The sequence below is a fragment of the Battus philenor genome, unplaced genomic scaffold (genome assembly GCF_028537555.1).
Source record: "Battus philenor isolate CCGP_79_NKW_IND1 unplaced genomic scaffold, ilBatPhil1.0.hap1 SCAF_7, whole genome shotgun sequence".
Lineage (NCBI taxonomy): Eukaryota > Metazoa > Arthropoda > Insecta > Lepidoptera > Papilionidae > Battus > Battus philenor.
The window spans coordinates 10,895,755-10,914,749 of NW_027181737.1; the positions used below are offsets into that span (position 1 = coordinate 10,895,755).

At 34.5% G+C, this 18,995-nt stretch overlaps 1 protein-coding gene across 3 annotated transcripts in view; it reads left to right on the forward strand.

Moving 5' to 3' along the window:
- Positions 1-18,995, forward strand: part of LOC137930896 (GATA-binding factor C-like) — a 121,167-nt gene that overhangs the window by 85,541 nt on the left and 16,631 nt on the right. For all 3 annotated transcript variants that reach the window (XM_068774246.1, XM_068774248.1, XM_068774247.1), the window contains one exon: positions 9,083-9,217. In XM_068774246.1, coding sequence (XP_068630347.1) covers positions 9,083-9,217 — 135 coding nt within the window. The remainder of the gene's footprint in view (positions 1-9,082; positions 9,218-18,995) is intronic.

Genomic DNA, 18,995 nt, shown 5'->3' on the forward strand with positions numbered 1-18,995 from the left:
AGTGTTATTACTTTATAATTTAAACTCCAAATTTTAATAACATAGTTACGGTCTTCGATATTCGCAGTCAATATTTTTTTTGTCAAATGTGTAAAAAATCCCAGTGGTATCTTCATATCTAAAAGAAGATTCCAATGAACATTTTTCTTAATCTTAACAACTTACATATTCAAGTAGATTTTTTTAAATTACAATTCATAACAAAATTGGATATAATACACTTTAGTCTTTATTTTAATTCATAAATAGTTCCTAGTAAACATTACATGACAGAGAGCCGAATAGCGACGGCAATAATCAGGTACTGTTATCGGAATATAGTATATTATTTCTGGTATGGTTATAGTGTATCCGTAGTACAAATCTCGGGCAACATTCAAATTAAATAAGTGCAAAATGGTTGGGCAGAGTTCCGAAAAATACCATCCATCTTCTCGTCCAGTATTCCCTAATGCCTAACGACAAAGGTCTGCGACTACTACAACTTTATGAATTACGGCACTGAAACGTAGTCTCTAACTTGGGGTCTCATTGACAAGCTTACAGTCGCTCAAGGATTATAGAGAGAGATGATCGGGAGTTCTATGTGAGATCGAATACAAAGGTTCGTAAAGGAAAGAAAGTAACTGATAAAACTGAAATGAATAGTGGATTGGCAAGTTGAAGTGGCTTTGGGCAGGCCTCATAGCACGTAGAACTGAATGCTGATAAGACCTTAAAGCTTTGAAGGATACCGCGGACCGGTAGGCACAATCAGCGTAGGACGTCCATCCACAAGAACAGAAGACCTTGTTAAACTCGTCGGAAATTATTTTGGATATTTATGCGGTGCCCTATACCCAGCAATGGATGTCGAAATGATAATACTGTACGAAACCATAATTGTAACGAAAAAGGATAAATTTAGATAATTGTCGATAAGTACAGATTTCGAAAACTAGAGCTCGCGCGAGATGAATCATCAACGTGACGTTGGCGTGACGGCCGCGTGTCGATTACGATTACGATGCCCGTCGATAGTTATCTCATTCGGCGGCCGATTTGACGTGTCAATCCGAGCGCGGCTCGTATCGATCCATCGCTATAGCCAGCAGTCGCGCTTTGTTGTACCCATCGCTGGAAATTCCTCGTGCAAGCGGTTTGCCTATTTAGACACCAAACGAAACGATGAAGAAAATATTAGACAGCATATCTCCCCTAGCTATTTTAACAGAAAGTTTAATTTCCTCTTACCTCATATCACTCACTACTGTGGAGGGTTACCGATTTTGGAAAGTTTGTTGTGCATTAAGTACCGGTCTTTGCTTACTCTCAGTTGATGTTGATGCTATTAGTCAGAGGACTTTTATTGCTTCATCGGGACTGAACTCACGTAGCGGAAGGGTCCGTGAACTTAGACCCGGTCTTTGGCGGTGTGTATTGCTTCGGTTACTGAGGTATGGAGCATGGTTCTTACCTGATTGTACAAATGCGTTGGGCTACCGGCCTCCGGTTATCAAAAATTTTTCCAATTCATCACAGCTTTTCCTGTCAATATAACTGAAAAACTAAAATATCAACTTTTTGCATATAGGCGAGTTGTGATAAATCGATGCGTTAGTTCCACGAGCAGGCTAATTAAGCAGTTAATTCATTCGCGCACTTAATTTCAATATTTTGTAATAAATATAGTCAGTATTATAAACAAATTGTCTCGTGGTAGATCAGTTTAGCTAAATTGACCATGATTTGACTGTCGGTTAGAGCAACGAGAGATTCTAATTCTAAGTTACATCATCGTTAGTTAAAGCACCGTTATGTTGGTAATAAAGTTAGGTTAAGTGAGCCCTAAGTCTTTAAAAGCAATAAAGAAACCAGGAGATTGTACCAAGTTTTATTGTGTCGATTGTGAATACAACATAACCTTTATTTGATATCAAGAAAAACTGAATTCGGATTATTACAAAAAATGAAAAAAAACGAAACGAAAAGGTATTGAAGATTTTGCAAATCACCTAATTCTATATTTTACGTTCTACTTAATGGATAGTTCTTTTGTAAATAAATTTTATATTCATCACCATAGATCACTCTAACCTAAATACATTTTCTTCTTTTGTATTATATATATGTTTTGTAACGCATAACTATGTTGTTAATTCACAGAGAGTTTTGGTTTTAATTTCTTTCAATACTATGTAATAACTGCTATCTCCAGAAAAGCTCGCTCAGTGAGCTCAATTTAACAAAATGAACAAAGTTATACAAACATAAGAACATTAAAATGAACATAAGCGTTAATTATAACATAATTAAAGAAATTATAAACGATATATACTTAATTGCACGACAAGCGCTACTTATCGCAACGAGAATAACATGTCTATCAAAAAATTATACATTTGACACTGTCAGCTTAAGTTTCTATAAAACATATAAATACGACATAAAGTAATAATGAAGATTATCAATTCAATTAAAGTTGCAACCCTGCTCGAAGCGAACGACGAACTAAAATTTATACACACGCACCTACATTAGTCAATTAAATTGGCGTAGACGCTAGTAACGTGGAACACGTGGTCGCTATCTCGCGATAGCATTATTTACAAGGTCTAGGGCCGCACGACTCAAAGGTCACGTCTCCAGTTAATACCTTTACAAGTCGCAAGTCAAATGTTGGCGTACAACGTGATTCAGTTTAAGGAGCGGCCACGGGCTCTCGTGAATGTCATTTACTTTGTACTTTTGTCACGTTCGACTCGATTCATTTCGGTTCTGTTCTGATCAAATACGAATCCGACTTTAAATACGTATTACACGCGATTTTAAACTTGCAAAACACAACTATGTAGTTACTATACAGGGTCACTGGTTATAGGTGTAGTTTTAAATGAGTTAATGTATAGCCTATCTGCTGTCAATTAATTTATAGTGCATCCTATTCAAAGTCTAATTCATTAATCAAGGTGTCAGAAATAATAAATAACGTCATGCGTAAAAATAGAATTTACAATTTGGATTACTACTATATTAAAATTAATTATTTTTTTACTGTCTGTCCCTACAAATTTTGTATTGCCAGAAGTTAGTGGTCTGTCGCATTTTGAACAATAAATTAATCTTACATATTTCTGAGTAATTACTTCATAAACGGTCATTGAAAATACGTGTAAAAGCTTTAAAGCATTTTGCTGTAAAATGAACCATACATTCACGCCTTTAAAACTTTTACATCTATAACTAATTACCCACTATTCATATTGATTGTTTTATAGTATTATTAAGGAAAGAGAATTGTTTAATGAAAAACGCAATGAGGTTTTCGTCGAAAGTTAAGTAAGCGATCGATTTCCGTCTTGATTTATTTAAGCGTGCTTAAATAAATAGCTTAGTATTTTCCCAACATGGCTACCATTGCGACGGCCAATAGGAAAGTCGGGCGCTAGCAGCTTTAAATCTTCGTGTGAAAATGTAACAAATTACGAGATCCATTCTTCGTTTTATCAGTTTCGGAATAGCCTTATGTTATGTTACAGCATTCTAGGCAATAATTATACATTACGATAATTCTTTTTAATTCAGATATTAAGCCTTCTAACCGATTAACGGTAAAATAAGTTACGCTATTAATATAGAATATACTCATAAACAAGCTAATGTTTATCAGATTGTATTCTGGTGTAGTGTTGAAACAGCTATATAAATTACAAACTTAGTTCAGCTTCAAGAGCCACCCCCGACAAAGCCGAAGTTCTGTCGACCCCTCTATTATAAGAGTCCTCGGGTACATACCGTTTATGCCTACACAACAGCCACTATACAACCGCCGTATTGCTGTAGATACAGTACAAACTCTGATGGTGTGAGTGAACACGATGAAAATCTTTATTTTCACGCTATATCTCTCTTTATCTAATCGCCCCGGTCAGATAAAGACAGAGCGCCGGAAAAACTGGCGAGGGGTGAGGGGTAAAGGCTACATCGATTCCGCGCTTTCACTGCTAGGGGCCGTGTAAACCTTTAAAACAGCACTGCTGCCGCCCGATTGTCATCTCTAATGCTATCACACAAGAAGGAAATTTCCGTGCGCGGAGATCACTGGTAAATGGATTGCCTCCCTCTTGGGGGTTCTCATAGTGGGATCTAGATGGCGTAGATATGCTGATATGCGGGTTTGTGTGTGTGTGGTAATGTGAATGGTTGACTCGAGCGTGTGTGTGTGCGACGGCGAATAGGTGTATTTTCTGGGTACGAAGTTATATTGGTATGCAGCATGAAGGGACGCTTCCGATGGGTTAAATTTTGCTTGTGTTAGCAAATATATGAGGGGTTGTAGGTAACATCCCTTTTTGTAATATAATTTTATGTTTGAGTGTAGATAGGTGGATAGATTAGGCAAGACGGAGGCTGTGATTTGATTTGATTAGGAGGTGTTTGCGTTAGGGTCGGGAGAGATAAGGCTGATTGGATCGCGAGGAGGTTGGGAGGGCCCGCTCTTTATGGAAATATGTTTTTAATGCGGGTGGCTCATTGAATTAGTTAAGTTTGAGGGACGTAGGGCGAAAATAATCCCTTTAAGTTGCGACAGTGAACAGACTACGTGTTCAATGAGTACGTTTAATCAATTTCTCTTGTTAAACTCTAATTTGAAATTTAATTACAATTCTCGCAAAACAGAATGTGAATTGTATCATGCAAAATCATAATATGTTTTCTATTAACTCTTTTGTACAATATACGTAGATTTTTGTATAAGCCAGTAATATAATTTGGCTTTGGTCAGCAGAACGCGAAGAATCGATTTGGCTATTTGTCGACGGTCATAGCTTAGAAAGGTAAACATCAATATGAGTTATGTAGATATTAATACACCATAAAATAATTGACAAATTTCTTTTTTCAAGCTAATAATTTCAATTCAGTAGTAGTATGTAATATTTACGTTATGTTCGTTTACAGTGGGCTTTTTTATTCGGCTAGTTAAACGATTATAAAGATATTTACAAGAACTTTGATGGTTATGGAAGAAAGCCTGTCCACTTCTACGGGCAGCATCGTTCCATTATGCTTTGCTGATTATATATCCGTCCAAACTCACAACAAAGGCTTGTTTTTGTTCCTGTCGCAGTACAAAGGCGGCCCTTGATGTTGTCGCAGCGCCCGCTCCTTTGAGTTTACACTACACTGAAAATTAGAGTACTACGATAACAATATGTACTGAATTTTGTCTAGTTGTTTGTTCGTGCTCTTTATCTCAGCGGCGACCGCCGCGAGGAATGCAGCTGACAGTGAGGCGGGTACAACAATTAATAAAATCCGGCGGGACAAGTGCCCGCGCCTGGCATCCCGGCTCACGTATTGGTATTTGAGTAGAGCATGACATAACTTACGAAGCTTTCACAAATCTCGCGCTACGAGCGACCCGAGTAAAGAATAATTTCGCTCGTAAAATTTACGACTTTTTCCACCCATTTCAGTGTTTGAAGAGCGAAAGTAATTCGGTCATAAAATTACGAGTAAACAGTCGTTTTTTCGTGGAAATAAAAACGCCCCCACTGATGGTTGACTTCTGTAATCGGCTTAGCCCGGACCCCTCGATTTAGGCGCTGGTCTCCCTCGGGACTCCCGTGTGATGCAGCGCCCGTAAAAGCTTGATGAGAAAATCTTATCTGCAGATTATAAAATTGGTTTCGCGTAATTGACTCATAAAATTCGGACTTCGCCGTGGATCGCATTCGGATTAATCGTTTCCGTGATCCCTTTTATTTATTTTTTTGTAACGTTTTGTTCAGATGTAGCAGATTTAAACATAAAACGTATTATTTGGTGATAAAACTGGATATATTTTTTAAAATCACGGTTAGAACTGAAGTGAAGTAAAATCCGTGACAGTCAGGAGAAAAAGTGTTGTCCGTTGCCTTAGCCAATATGGCGAGCTCTAATCTTGTTCTGGCACAAAGGAGCTGCCATGACGCGGCGAATACACACGCGAACCATTTAATATTTAGGTATTACAATGTACAGGTACATTTGAGTACAAATCATTTTAAAAAGTTCACTTTATTGCTTTATTCTAGAAACAGGTTTTTTAATGCACTTTACAGTTCTTTGCTAAATTACAATTTGCTATTGTAGTGTATTGGCAGTTATCTTGTTTCAAATGAATATACTATGTTATATATACTAGCTATGATCCTAGCGTCTCGAGGTAACCCCTCCAGCCAAGCTGATCTTAATTGGCTACTTGTGACGATAATGAGTGAGAAATCTAATCAATACTTGTGCCATAAGAAAATCTTCCGCCTCCAACGCCCGTTAGTTGCACGAGCGATGTAACTTCAAACAAGCAATTCTTTGAATTGTTTTCTTCTGCGGATTTCCTTATTTTCAATATCGATTCGAATACTGTCCCATGACAGTGTCAATAAATTGATTTAAGTTTTAAATAAAATAAAGATGCTTTTGTGCACGATGGTACTTTTGGCGGGCACGGGCGAGTCACTTATGATATTAAAGCTGACAACGCAGCGGCACGGTCACGATGGTCTCCGCTAGCTCGACTCTAGTTGCGGAGAGTCGATCACAAAGGCTGCCGAATAATTCGCCTAACGTTAAAGACTCGATACTATCCCGTCGATAAATGACATGACAAATTAATGGATTTATTATGAGCGCGATTGCGCGGCCGTTTTCTTTTTTCTCGCTTCGGGTTAGGACGAATGCATTTTTAATTGAGTGAGGCACTTTTGTGGACTGTATAAAACGGCCACCGCATGCCTGGGATGTTTTTTGTTTGATTGACGGGTGGTAATGGGCAGGTGCGTAAGAGGGGCCGACGATAGCTACTTCGCTTTTTCGCCCCGATGCCCCGATGTTCGCTTTTTGTCTGTCGCATCGTTTTGCCGATTCAGTTTTGTACTAACGTGATTGTTTTACCAAGTTTCATTGAGTTCTACTTCTTTTGCTACCTATTTTTGCTTGTAAAATCAATCAACGGCGATAAATATGTATCTGTACGAGACCGTTTGGAAACTATATGTCGTCGTTGATAGATTAATTTTTCCTGGGAATAAAAGATAAGATTTTGAAATAAAAATGTTTTTTTTTTAATTCAATTAAATCGGGAGGCAGTATTTTTTTAAGCGTTTCAATAAACGTTTCACATTAAGTTATAAAGTATTCGTTTAATATAAAAAAAACTTGTCGAGTAAACTAATAAATGACTAAAATTTCTATAGAGAGTTTTATCTGTGATGTCTTATATTGATATATTACAAAACTATGGCATAAGCTTTTCATTTTACAATAATTGACCTATTTATGTATAGTTTTAAAACACCTCGTATACAATTACAATTTAATTTAAGAGATTTATAGTCATAGAATTTGATTGTGTTAAGTACACGACAATTTTCCTGTACAAATATCGTAAAGTAACGTTAATAACATTTTTCGACGCATTATCGTGCAGCTAGCGCCATCTAGATTGAACAAAGGATATTACTGTTTATAACATGATTTTTGAAATCACATAATTTTAAAATTTAATTATCGTCATTGAAGTAGTAATAGTGATATCATGCTTATATTTATAATTTAAAATTTAATAATTATTTAACGATATACCTAAGTTTTTACAGACAGTTTCAAAGATTTTATACATGCTATAAAGGTTTAATGAGTTAGTCATAAAGCTAATTTTATATATAAGATTATGCCTTTCGTTTAGAATGTGGCGTTCCTTTTCGTTTTTATTATATTTTCAGTAACAACATATTTCCGTTGCATACACATATTTTTATTGTATGTTAATGAAAAATAATAATTTACACTTTTTTAATTTTTAATTTATAAGTTTATATATGTGTGTAAATAAAGAAAAAAGAAAAAGTAAAGACGTGGAATTCGTTAAGGTTCTATTTATGTGATAAATACTAATATATTGATATCGGTAGGATATTACGGTGGATGAAGATGCCGGTAGGAGAAAATAAATAAGCCCAGTGATATAGAAGATGATAATCAGCAATATATTTTTGGAATCATGAAATCGAGCGAAATGAATAAGTAGCAAAGGGAAATAACTATATATTGAATATTAGGATTTTAACTATAATAATAGGTATGTTTTTTTTAAATTATGCCAATTCTTATACAAATTATCTACTTGAATACAATAGGATTTATTTCATTCTACAGTCAATTTTTAATATTGGGTTCCAAAATAAATTCTGTGAAGTCTCACTTTTTGTAGTACCAGGTCTTATTCCAAAATATGATAACTAGAGAAAGAGTTTTCAAACTTTGCTACCAAAAACAAGGTTTAGACTAAGTGTTATCTGCGCCATGCCTTCACAAACTCTGTTTTGAAAGAGCAACAATGATCAACCGAAACCAAAAAACAAAAACAATATTCACAACTCGTCATTGTCTTTTATTATCTTGTTCGGATTTAATTTTGTGTGATGTTGCTTTTATTGTTCTTAAATAATTTTTGATGTTCGTTTATAGTATTTTCACCTGTAGTTTAAGACTAGCTAACATAATTTTAGACAAGGTTGAGTATGCTATATTTAGACAAAAATTAAAAATTCTACAGTGTTGTGTAAAACCAATGAAATTATAAACGGTGATTGGTTATAGGTGTGTAAGCTTTACAGGAGTGAATGTATAGCTCGTTTGCGCCAAATAAAGTACGGCCAAATGTATTCAAAAATAAATGGTTTTAGAATTAAATTCAAGTTTTGGATTATTATTTATTAAAACTAATTATTATTCCCGCACACTTATTTTCCAAGAAATTAACGTCTGGCGCTTTCCACTACAGAAAATAAATTAAAATTACCTATTTCAAAATTATCAGTTTATACTGGTTGGTTTAAAAGAGGTGTAAAAACTTTAAAGTTATTTGTTGAAAAATGAGCTATACATTATTTCTCTAATCCTTTTACACCTATAACCAATCACTCGGATATGTCGTTGTCTTAATATAAAAAAGTGAGTAAAGTCGCTATCTTTCGACAATGTACCTACTACATGTGTAGTAATGTACTTCTAAGTCTTTATGAATATCGGTCTAATGTGATATGTTTGTTTGCAGTCGCTACAGAGCGCAGCCCGACGGGCGGGAACTTCGTGCGCCAACTGTAAGACCACCACCACCACGTTGTGGCGACGCAACCAGAACGGCGAGCCCGTTTGCAACGCCTGCGGCCTTTACTACAAACTACATAACGTAAGTAAACATACGCACTTGAACAGCACTTTTTACGTAGAGCAGTGCCCTTTATTGTATATCAACGATAGATTTCCTACTGTCCACAATTAAAGACAGGGCGCCGTCAAATAAACAAAAAATATGAATAATTATTCCGAGGGTAGAAGCCAACCAGAATCAAGATCTTTAGGTATAATAAAACAAATTAAAAGCTGGACAGCAGTAATAGTAGACTATCGTTGCGTTTCGTATGGTGATTGCACCAGAGTAAAAACACGAAATAAGACAGCTACACTTTTACAATCAAAATACAAAATAGGACCGGATGGAAGAAGCTGCGGTTTCCCAGGACCTTTACAAGGTCGTCTATCTACTTTGAAGGTGGACATCCCACCCTATACTTACCGGTCCGTGGTCTGCACTGTACGAACTTAAGGCCTTTACTGTTCTGCGCACTTTAGCTGCTACTTCTACTTCAATTTGCGCAGTGGACTTGTCTATACGGTTTTTAAGCTTTTCTAGTAAGGGTTAAAAGGAAGTTAGATATTTCATTTGCATAGAGGTTTCTACCTCTAAAAAAAAAAATGAAAAATGAAAAAAATGTTTCCGCTAATTAGCAAAAATGTGGAAACATTATTTTTTCCTCTGGAGATCTTTCATCGCAGATTTACTCTTTCAAATGCGGCACCAGATATAGTCTACTACACTTGTAATTGATAGTTAATTTATGGGGTAATAAATATTTAAAATACAAATTTCTCAATAATAACTTAAGCGCTGCATAAAATTATTTAAAATAAACTTCATGTGTGCGCAGACTGTTTAATAACGTGATTAAAATATAATCTTATACATCCGTTAATGGCAAAATTTACACACACTACAAATTTTTATACGATTTACAATCGTTAAAAGTCATGTCGATGATCTGATTATTTTCATGAGCGTAAATGTTTAAATGTAAAGATTTAAGATAAGCCAAATTTAAAATTCTTTTAAAGATATTGCAGCATCGTTGGATATTACGCGTAATTAAAAGAATTTGTTGAATAAAACTTTGGTAAAGAAAATTGTCTTCTGTTGTCCCTCGTCTATGTAAACGGGCATCCTCGTGGGACGGGTTCCCTAGCGATGATTAGACATATATTGCTGAAAGATAACTCAGCCGCCACACCCCTAACGTCAGTTAATGTGTCATAACACCCGAAGATCGTCCCAAGTGAGTTGATTTTGGCGATTTAATCGCGGTGTGATTTATTGTTACAACAATAAATGTAAAGTTTAAGTGATGTTTAAATTCAGGTTAGTAATAACAAAACTCTTGAGGAATTTTTGTTTATAATTAGTACATTCTGGAATACCAGAAAAATATTTTTTAAACGTTTTTCTTTCGTCTTTTCTTTCGACGTCTGCTGGCTTTTCCCATAGATTTCTATCAGGGCCGGGTAGAAGCAACCTCCTTCTATCGTCTTCAAGATCGTCTGTCCACTATGTGATTGGACGCCCCACAATGCAATTGTTGGTCCATGGTCTCCACTTCATAATCTTAAGGCCAAAATTTGCTAATTCGGTGCGCTATGTCTATTACTTTCGTTCGTTTAGAGATCTTCTTGACTCAATCTTGCAAAGAAGTCCCCTGTGTTTCTTTAGTACTAACAACTTATTTAGCACAGTAGCAAATGTTAGTAATAAAAAGCACTTGAAACAACTCGACCCTAAAACAGGCTGCAATTTCTCACGGCTCTTGCAGCCCCGATATGAAAAAGCGATCGACAATAGCCTTATGCAATCTCAGTCAGCGATACATTCGTAAAAGAACAAACGTGACGGAACGGTAGCTCACAATGACAGAAATTAACAGACCCTTCGCAGAGGATACTTGAGGGTTTTTTTATTCTGAAATGTATACTTTATTGCCGTTCAAAGTATCGAGGCAACAATGTTGTTTGGTCTAATTATTCGGAAGCTGCGACAATAGTTCGAAGGGTGTGCCCGCTGCTCTGCCCGTCGATGGTATAATGGCAGGAGCACAATAAGGGAGTACGGCGGTAGCCTTGTCGAAAAACTTACCCGCCTCTTTATACATATTTATTTATTTCTTTGTATTAAGTTACATGTTTGCTACTGCTACATGTTTTGCATGGCAGCAGTCCGAGGACATTGTAAAGGAGAGGAAATTGAATTTCAGTTTTATTAACGATAATAAAATCACGACCGATCACAATTTAATATTTTCTATAAAATCGTTCAAAATTTTCTTTACCAAAAGCGTATTACGGAATACTAATAAAACGAATGTGCCGTAAATATCGCCACTAAGATAAAATTATGCCTAATAATGTGTCATATTTTTTTATAAGATTCCGTATACATTGTTATAATTTGGCGGGATTCAAAGCGGATACATCGTGATCGATTTCACGCAAAAAACGCAATTCATACAATAACGCACGAGCCCATTGTGATTCACCGACGTCAACCTTCTGCACGCGACCCCATGATCTTGATACGTAGCTTTCCATGAATAATAGATTCACAGCATATATTGAATATTATATACGAAAATTCAATGTTCTCATTAAGGAATAACATGAATAATCTATATTTTTAATAAAATAAAAAATAAAGACCTGGTCATTAATTTTTTAATATTATAATATTAATTTTATCATGCCAGTGGATTAAAGATATATTTGTCGATATATATCTACTTGTTTATAAATGGAAGAGTAACGGATGTTAAATTTTGTTAATAAATGTATGTACGTAAAACATTAACCGCTAGAATTAATGCGCTAGTAAACTATACATCATTGAACTAATAAAAATACAAGCAATTGTGATTATGTGTTTTAGTAATAAGAAATGTTTACTTGAAAAAAGACCAAAGTATCAAAATGAGTGCAACGTTGTATAAAGAAAAAAGCACTCGAGTGTGTTTACTCACAATATACCTCTTAAAGGTTCTATAGTATTGTTTGCTGTGCACGCTTAAATTGCCCTCATAGAGTACACAACGCGAGACCGACAAGGATCTTGTTCTTTTGGTCCTTGTAGCCTTTTGTATTATTGTTTTTAATAAAAATATTTTATTGGTACTTTGTGATAGTTTGTTTGTCTTTGATTGATATGGGAACGGTTTCGACTCTGTTGGAATGCGAATGAATTTAATAAAACAATTTCAACTATACAAAATAAAACAGAACGGACGTTGCAATGGTGCCGCGTTATATTATTATACTCAAGCATATTCCTCATACTTTTCTTTTTATACTGTAAAAAAGTCAACGCATACACATTTAAGTGTGGCATTGAATCTCTTATACTTACTTATACTATCATAATCATCATCATTTAAGCCGTAAGAGGTCCATAGAGTTGCTACAGGATCGCGGCTAATGTTTATTATTCTTTTATTGCAAAGCAAGTACATGTACTGTAAAATACTAGAAAGGTTAAATCACAAAAATAATTACTTTAGGTTATAATAAGTAGAGATGACATTATTTGAAATGATTCTTCGTGTCGATTAGGTAATAATAACTTATTTAAAATAAAAAAAATGAAATTATTAATAAAATTAACTTGTCGGCGTACAAGTTATAAAATAAGTTTTTAATCATTAATTTAAACGAATTGAGTTTAAATCGTGCAGTTACCCAGTTGTCTTAAATCACCATAGAAATGTATCGTTGGAATGATAAAGCAATTCTTCAACAATTAATAATCGCTCCAGGCAGAGCCGAACCCAATTGGTATTGAATAGTATCGAAAATAAATTATTTATTTGGCCATTTACAATAGCCGAGTAATAGGATTACCGTAGGTGCGTGGGCTCGAATCCAGGGCCGTACCTGGCGACCGCAATATACCCTAACAAAGACCCCCGTCAGCTTGCACGTATTGCTTTTTATAAATTTGTTTATTTAATTTATCACGCTCGTTTATTCGGTACTTCCTTCGCGTTAAACGCGATTAAGTTTTTGTGGTTTGTATTTCCCTTTTTTTTATGTTACGTTCCTCCATCATCTATCGATGAGTCGGTAATAACTTTTTGCGACCGCTTCTATTGTTTATTGTTTTTTTTTTTACTTGAATGCATCCGATCACGCTGAAATGATCTGCGCAATATTAATATTCCAACTTGGTTTATTGAGTAATATATTAATTATTTTTGCGTAACAAAATATATTCCTATGTAGACGTTTTAGACATAAGGTATAAGACAAATCTATGTTATGAATCGTTTAAAATGTGTTAACCTTGTTTTACGCTTTTTGAATAGAGAAATATATCTAAATGTCACAAGGAAAATTATAATATTTTCGACACAAATTAGATTGTAGATTTTACTGATTGTATTTGATCGTAAGTTAGGCCTTATAATAGATATATTTTGAGGTTACAATAATTAAGTTATTTCAGAATATATATATATATATATATATATATATATATATATATATATATATATATATATATAAATATAATCTTTAGTTTATTATATTCTTAAAATTTGAAGTAAAAGTTAAACTTTACTTAAATTATTTTGGCTATTATTTTGAACTGTTTTAAAAATTTTCCAAATTAGTTCTGGAATTGCTTTAAGATAAGGCTACCGCTTACTTAGGCTAAGTTAATACACATTAACAAAAATCAATGATGGTTTAGTTAATTAAGGTGCGACTTATGAATAGATTTTCTATTATCGCTCTCCCCGTGGGCAACTTAAATCTGCTTGGCCGACCTCTAGACACTCACATTTAGGGTGTCTTTGGTAGTACGGTTGCGACTTTGAAAAAGACCAATCGATTGCAATAATTTGTAGTGTTCTATTTCTTTTGTTACGAAAGACTTTTAATTAGCAAATGTATAGCTAGAATCAAATGGAATTTAACCGCTCACCTTATATTACGAATGAGAATCAATTGTAGACAAAAAACGTATGCAATCGCTTTCAATAATTTGAATACCTGTCAACAGTCCACTTTGCTTGACCGGAAACGCAGACAAAAATATAGAAATTAGTTAATACAAAATAATATAATACTTATGAACTAGTTAGTGCAGCGAGATCGGCAGCCAATGAACTGCGCCTTATTATTTCCTGAATAAAACTCTTAATATGTTAGTAGTGAATATAAGTCGTTTCGGCATCCGTTGGGCCCATTAAGTGCCTTCCATACAAAAGTATTGGATTACCGGGCTGCGTAGAGCGTTAGAGGGAGAGGCCATAATAACAGTTCAAATGATACATTTGGAATACAATGGAGCGATCAATTCAATTTTGGAATTGAGAACGCTCTCCTAGTCTTCTTTTTTATTTCGTCTAAAGTGCTGTTTTGTTCAGCCAACATCCGAGGGATTCTGACAGTCACTGTTTTTTCACCCGTTTTTCTTTCGCGATAGATTTTAATGCTCTTTTATCGATAAAACTTATAGTTTGCTCTACGAAACATTTTTTTTCTCTACCTAGGCAGAATTTCTAATTTTTATTACAATGTTTTTCTTTTGTATTTTTGCGTGAATATGTTTTAAAATGGAAGTAACAGTAATAAAATCATTAAAGTAAAAGTAATATTATTAACCGTTTATATTTAAAATTTATTTAATAAATGATGACGATATATAGCATCTAAAAATCGCGGTTAATTTACTCATTACATTACATGCACTGGCTGGTGGCCAAACGGCCGCTACGTTTGGTCGAATGTTATAATGACATCAATTTGAATATTCAACATTGAACAACGATGCAATTTACATAAGTTCGACCGTTGAATTTTGTGCCAATGTAAAATGTCCCCTGCCTTACTAATTATTGTTAGCCATAATATTATTTCCGGGTGAAAAATTTTAACCAGCTACGGAACGTTTGTTTTACATTTTTTATTATAATTGAATGAGCTTTACAATCCGTTTATGTAATTTTTATTTACAATATAATACGTTGGTTCCAAATGTTTCAGTTAGCCGAAATCATTATAAATAAAATAAAAGTGGGCGTCCGCGCAGTAGGCCGGAAAGATTTTATCTGTTGGCAATACAGAAAAAATGGCGCCCACCGGAAGTGTCCGAGCGCGGCGCGCGGCGCGTTACCATTTTTTTTCTTTTTTGTTTTAAATGGCTTTTTCCCGGCAGCGTTCGACCGGAAATGCGTTTGCGTAGAGCTGAGTCGCATCGACTAACAGTAATATGTCCAATAAATTCAGTAAACAATTAAGGCACTTGGCAAAATGCTTGAGAGTTTCATTTCGGGTGCCTCGTGTGAATAAACACATTTCGGTTGGTCCGAAAACATGGTGAGTGTAGCGCTAAATAGGATGTTTTTATTCATGAGACTCTCTTTTATTTGTGAACGATTCCCAGCTGATTTATTGTATTCGTAATGTATCTTGTGAAACTTTTGTACTTTGTAAAAAGTTATCAACCCAGAAAAGCAGTTTAAAATTTATATGATAATTATTAACTTGTTTTCATATACTTATTATTTAATTGCCGTTTTAAAAAAATCGTGAAAATAGTATTACGCTTTGTTATATATTGTCTTGTTATAAATTATATGTTATCTAACAATATACTTACCTTTTAATAAATAATTTTTTTGTTATTTTAAAACAATGAATATTTTTTTAAAAACTTTATTAGAGTTTTAAGGTAGTCTTTGCTAATTTGTAAAAAAAAATTAACCAATCAGCGCACGAGTTATAGAAAGTACATTTTTCATTTTGATTTTTAAGTTAAAAAAAGAACAAAATGGCAGCTGCACGTCAGCCGGGCGATCGTCGGGGGTGATAAGACTGTCCTTCTACAAAACAATTACCGCGCTAGGTCGCTCGCAGCGTAAGCGAGATTTTCGCAATGGCTATTGTCGAGAGCTTTTGTCATTGCCGATGGCGATTTGTAAACATCGATATCTATATTTCCAATATTCGAGGTCTGTTTCCAATACCTGTTTCGTATAACTAGGGTTTATAATATAACCCACTCTCAAACCACTCGATTTCATTAATACTAGAGTTAAAACGATTTATAATCTCAAGATCTTCCCATGTCAATTTGATTATAGAACAAAAGAATGATGCGTTTTTGTATATTTTCGAACGTTATTACAAATAGACTCATAGAACAGCTAACAAATTTAAATATTAAATTTGAATATTATATCTGTATTAACATGCGAGTAGGTAAAATTATTTAAGATGATAATAATTATAAAACATTTTACTAATAAAAATAGGTTGCTAAAATATATGTAAGTTTTTTTTTGTTTAATTTTATAAGAGAAATAAAATTTTATAACAAATATGAAAAATTATAAAAATATACATTTATTGCAATTTTGAACAAGACCAAGATATATAGTCAAGATAGAGTAATTGAATAATGATGGCATGAACATCAGAATGTAAATCACTGATCTGGCAAACCGCCACCTAATCAGCGCCATCTACAGTGATCTACGGGCGTTCAGAAATAATCTCGGCAATTCATAGAAATACATCATGAAAGCACAATTTTTTTTTATTTATACACATAATTGTTTTGTCATAATTTTAAGAACAAATAATTTTTTTTAGTAAAGCAAATATTGTGTTCGTTTTTCATCGCGATTATGTAATAATGTTAGTTAGCATTTTAAATGATTACAGAATGAAGAAAATAGAGAAAATGAACTTAAAATAATATAAATTGGTGGTGAAATAGTATTGCCTCGACTGCGTGTTAGAATTAAATGTAATTGCGTTGTACTCTATAGAGTACATTAGACTAGTTCGGTCGACTGGGTCCGCGAGAGAGTTTGGGCCGTTACCCCTCCGGTACATCTGTAAACATCTTAGAGATAAGCATCTGACGTTTGACACAAAGCACGGTTGCGAGAGATACTATCTGAGAACTATCCGAGAATATCCCCCGCCCGCCCCGCGGACACCACCTCCTCTGCACCGTCTAATTATTTATTTATGGCTGCCTATCACACCATCGATGCGCTTCACCGCAAAGCCGAACGTTTTCATGACTTCAGATACAGAATGAGAGCAGTTTCGTTATCATTTGGGTGATCTCGGCGACGGCCCGCTCTCAAATTGCAACGATATTACGCCATTCTACTCCGCACACAAGGACTCGTATTTAATTCTCGAAATTTCTATTCGTATACAGGTTATTTAGAACAACGCCTGTATGCAATTGAGAAAGTACATTCCTTTTGTCAATGGGCGTTTATAATCTAATGCTACGATCTTCGTATGTAGCTAAATTAATGCTGCAATAACAATTCCCACTGGTCAGTAGTAAAAGAGCACTATTAACTGACTGAATAATGATTCTATAACAAGGACATTTTCAACTAGAATTTTAGACAATTTAAATTTCCGTTTTACACCGTTATCATTAAGGGCATTGGTAAGGGGATATAAAAAACTTTTATGACATCTCACTTCTATAAATTGTTAAGGACAAGGTGTAATTTGATTGAAAGCACCAAAAAAAGTCTTATAATCATATAATAAGTGGTGGAATAATTACTAGGGTCGTAGGGCAGGTGTTCTTCGGATCGAGCGCACGAGCGAGTTCCCGGTCGATGGTAGCAACGATTACATTAACGAAATTCCAATTGTACTTTGAATTATTTCATTGTTCTTAGAAACCTCTGTTACGTACACCGGACACTTGGGAAATGTAGACCCATTATTGTATGATAGACATACGCTTATTTTCAGCTGTCTTGTCGTAATTTAAGCTTGTAGTTATTCTTGAGCACTTAAATTGTTATTCATAAGTAATTAATTTGAATTTTGACCATGTATAATTAAATTTCATTATTTTTTATAATTAATTAAAAGTACATGCGACGGTGTTATGAACGTAAAATTTCGCCGTTACAAAACATTATTAAATTTATGTTATTTTTTTGTTCATAGCTGTAAATTATTGTATTAGAAAATTAAAACGAGGCGAGCTTGATTGTCCGCAATTGGTTGACAAAGTTCAATTTAACATCTCTGTTAAACTTTCCCCTAAATCCAAATATTTTACATTTTACGAGTATTTGGGTTCCTCCGAAAATGACATCGCTCAGAATTGTACATTTAACAAATTGTTCACACAATATAACTATCTCCATATGTCTAGTAATATATAATATATGTCTTTGTAAACCTAAGAAACGTAAGAGTAAAGTTTTGAAAATCGTTAAGGCATCGCGAATATACCTCGTCACCTTGTTCTTGTGTATGCTGTTACCCTGTTATAGTAGGGACATTTACATTGAAATTAATACATTTTGAAAAACAAACTGTTGACATTAATGTATGTCATAGTACCATTCAAAAATAAAAAAAAACGCAAACATTTTTTGTAAAATAGTAATTTATATTTCATATGACAGAATGCATAAAAAGGCAGTTCAATCTGTATCTAATTTTTTATGAAATTGAACTCTTCTGGCATTATTAGTGACGTGCCGTTTTTTTATAGTCCTGTGTGGATATTACTATGAATAAATATATTTCAAACTCACAGATACTCCGCAGTGTATTGGAGAATGTTATTAACAATTTCAATGTAAACACTTGATTGTTTCGCTGTAATATCAGAGAGTATGTTTATGAGGGACGGCGTGTTCTGTTCGCAGTGTAAAACATATCGATAATCAAGAAGCTGTTAAAGTCCTTGTCGGGACCGACAGCCACGAGGCAGTCGGCGGGCGCGCATGAATTAGTGTAATGTAGTAGCCACTGGAGATTTAATACCGACGCGGCTTCATTCTAATTGGACCGGGTTCGGTGCCGAG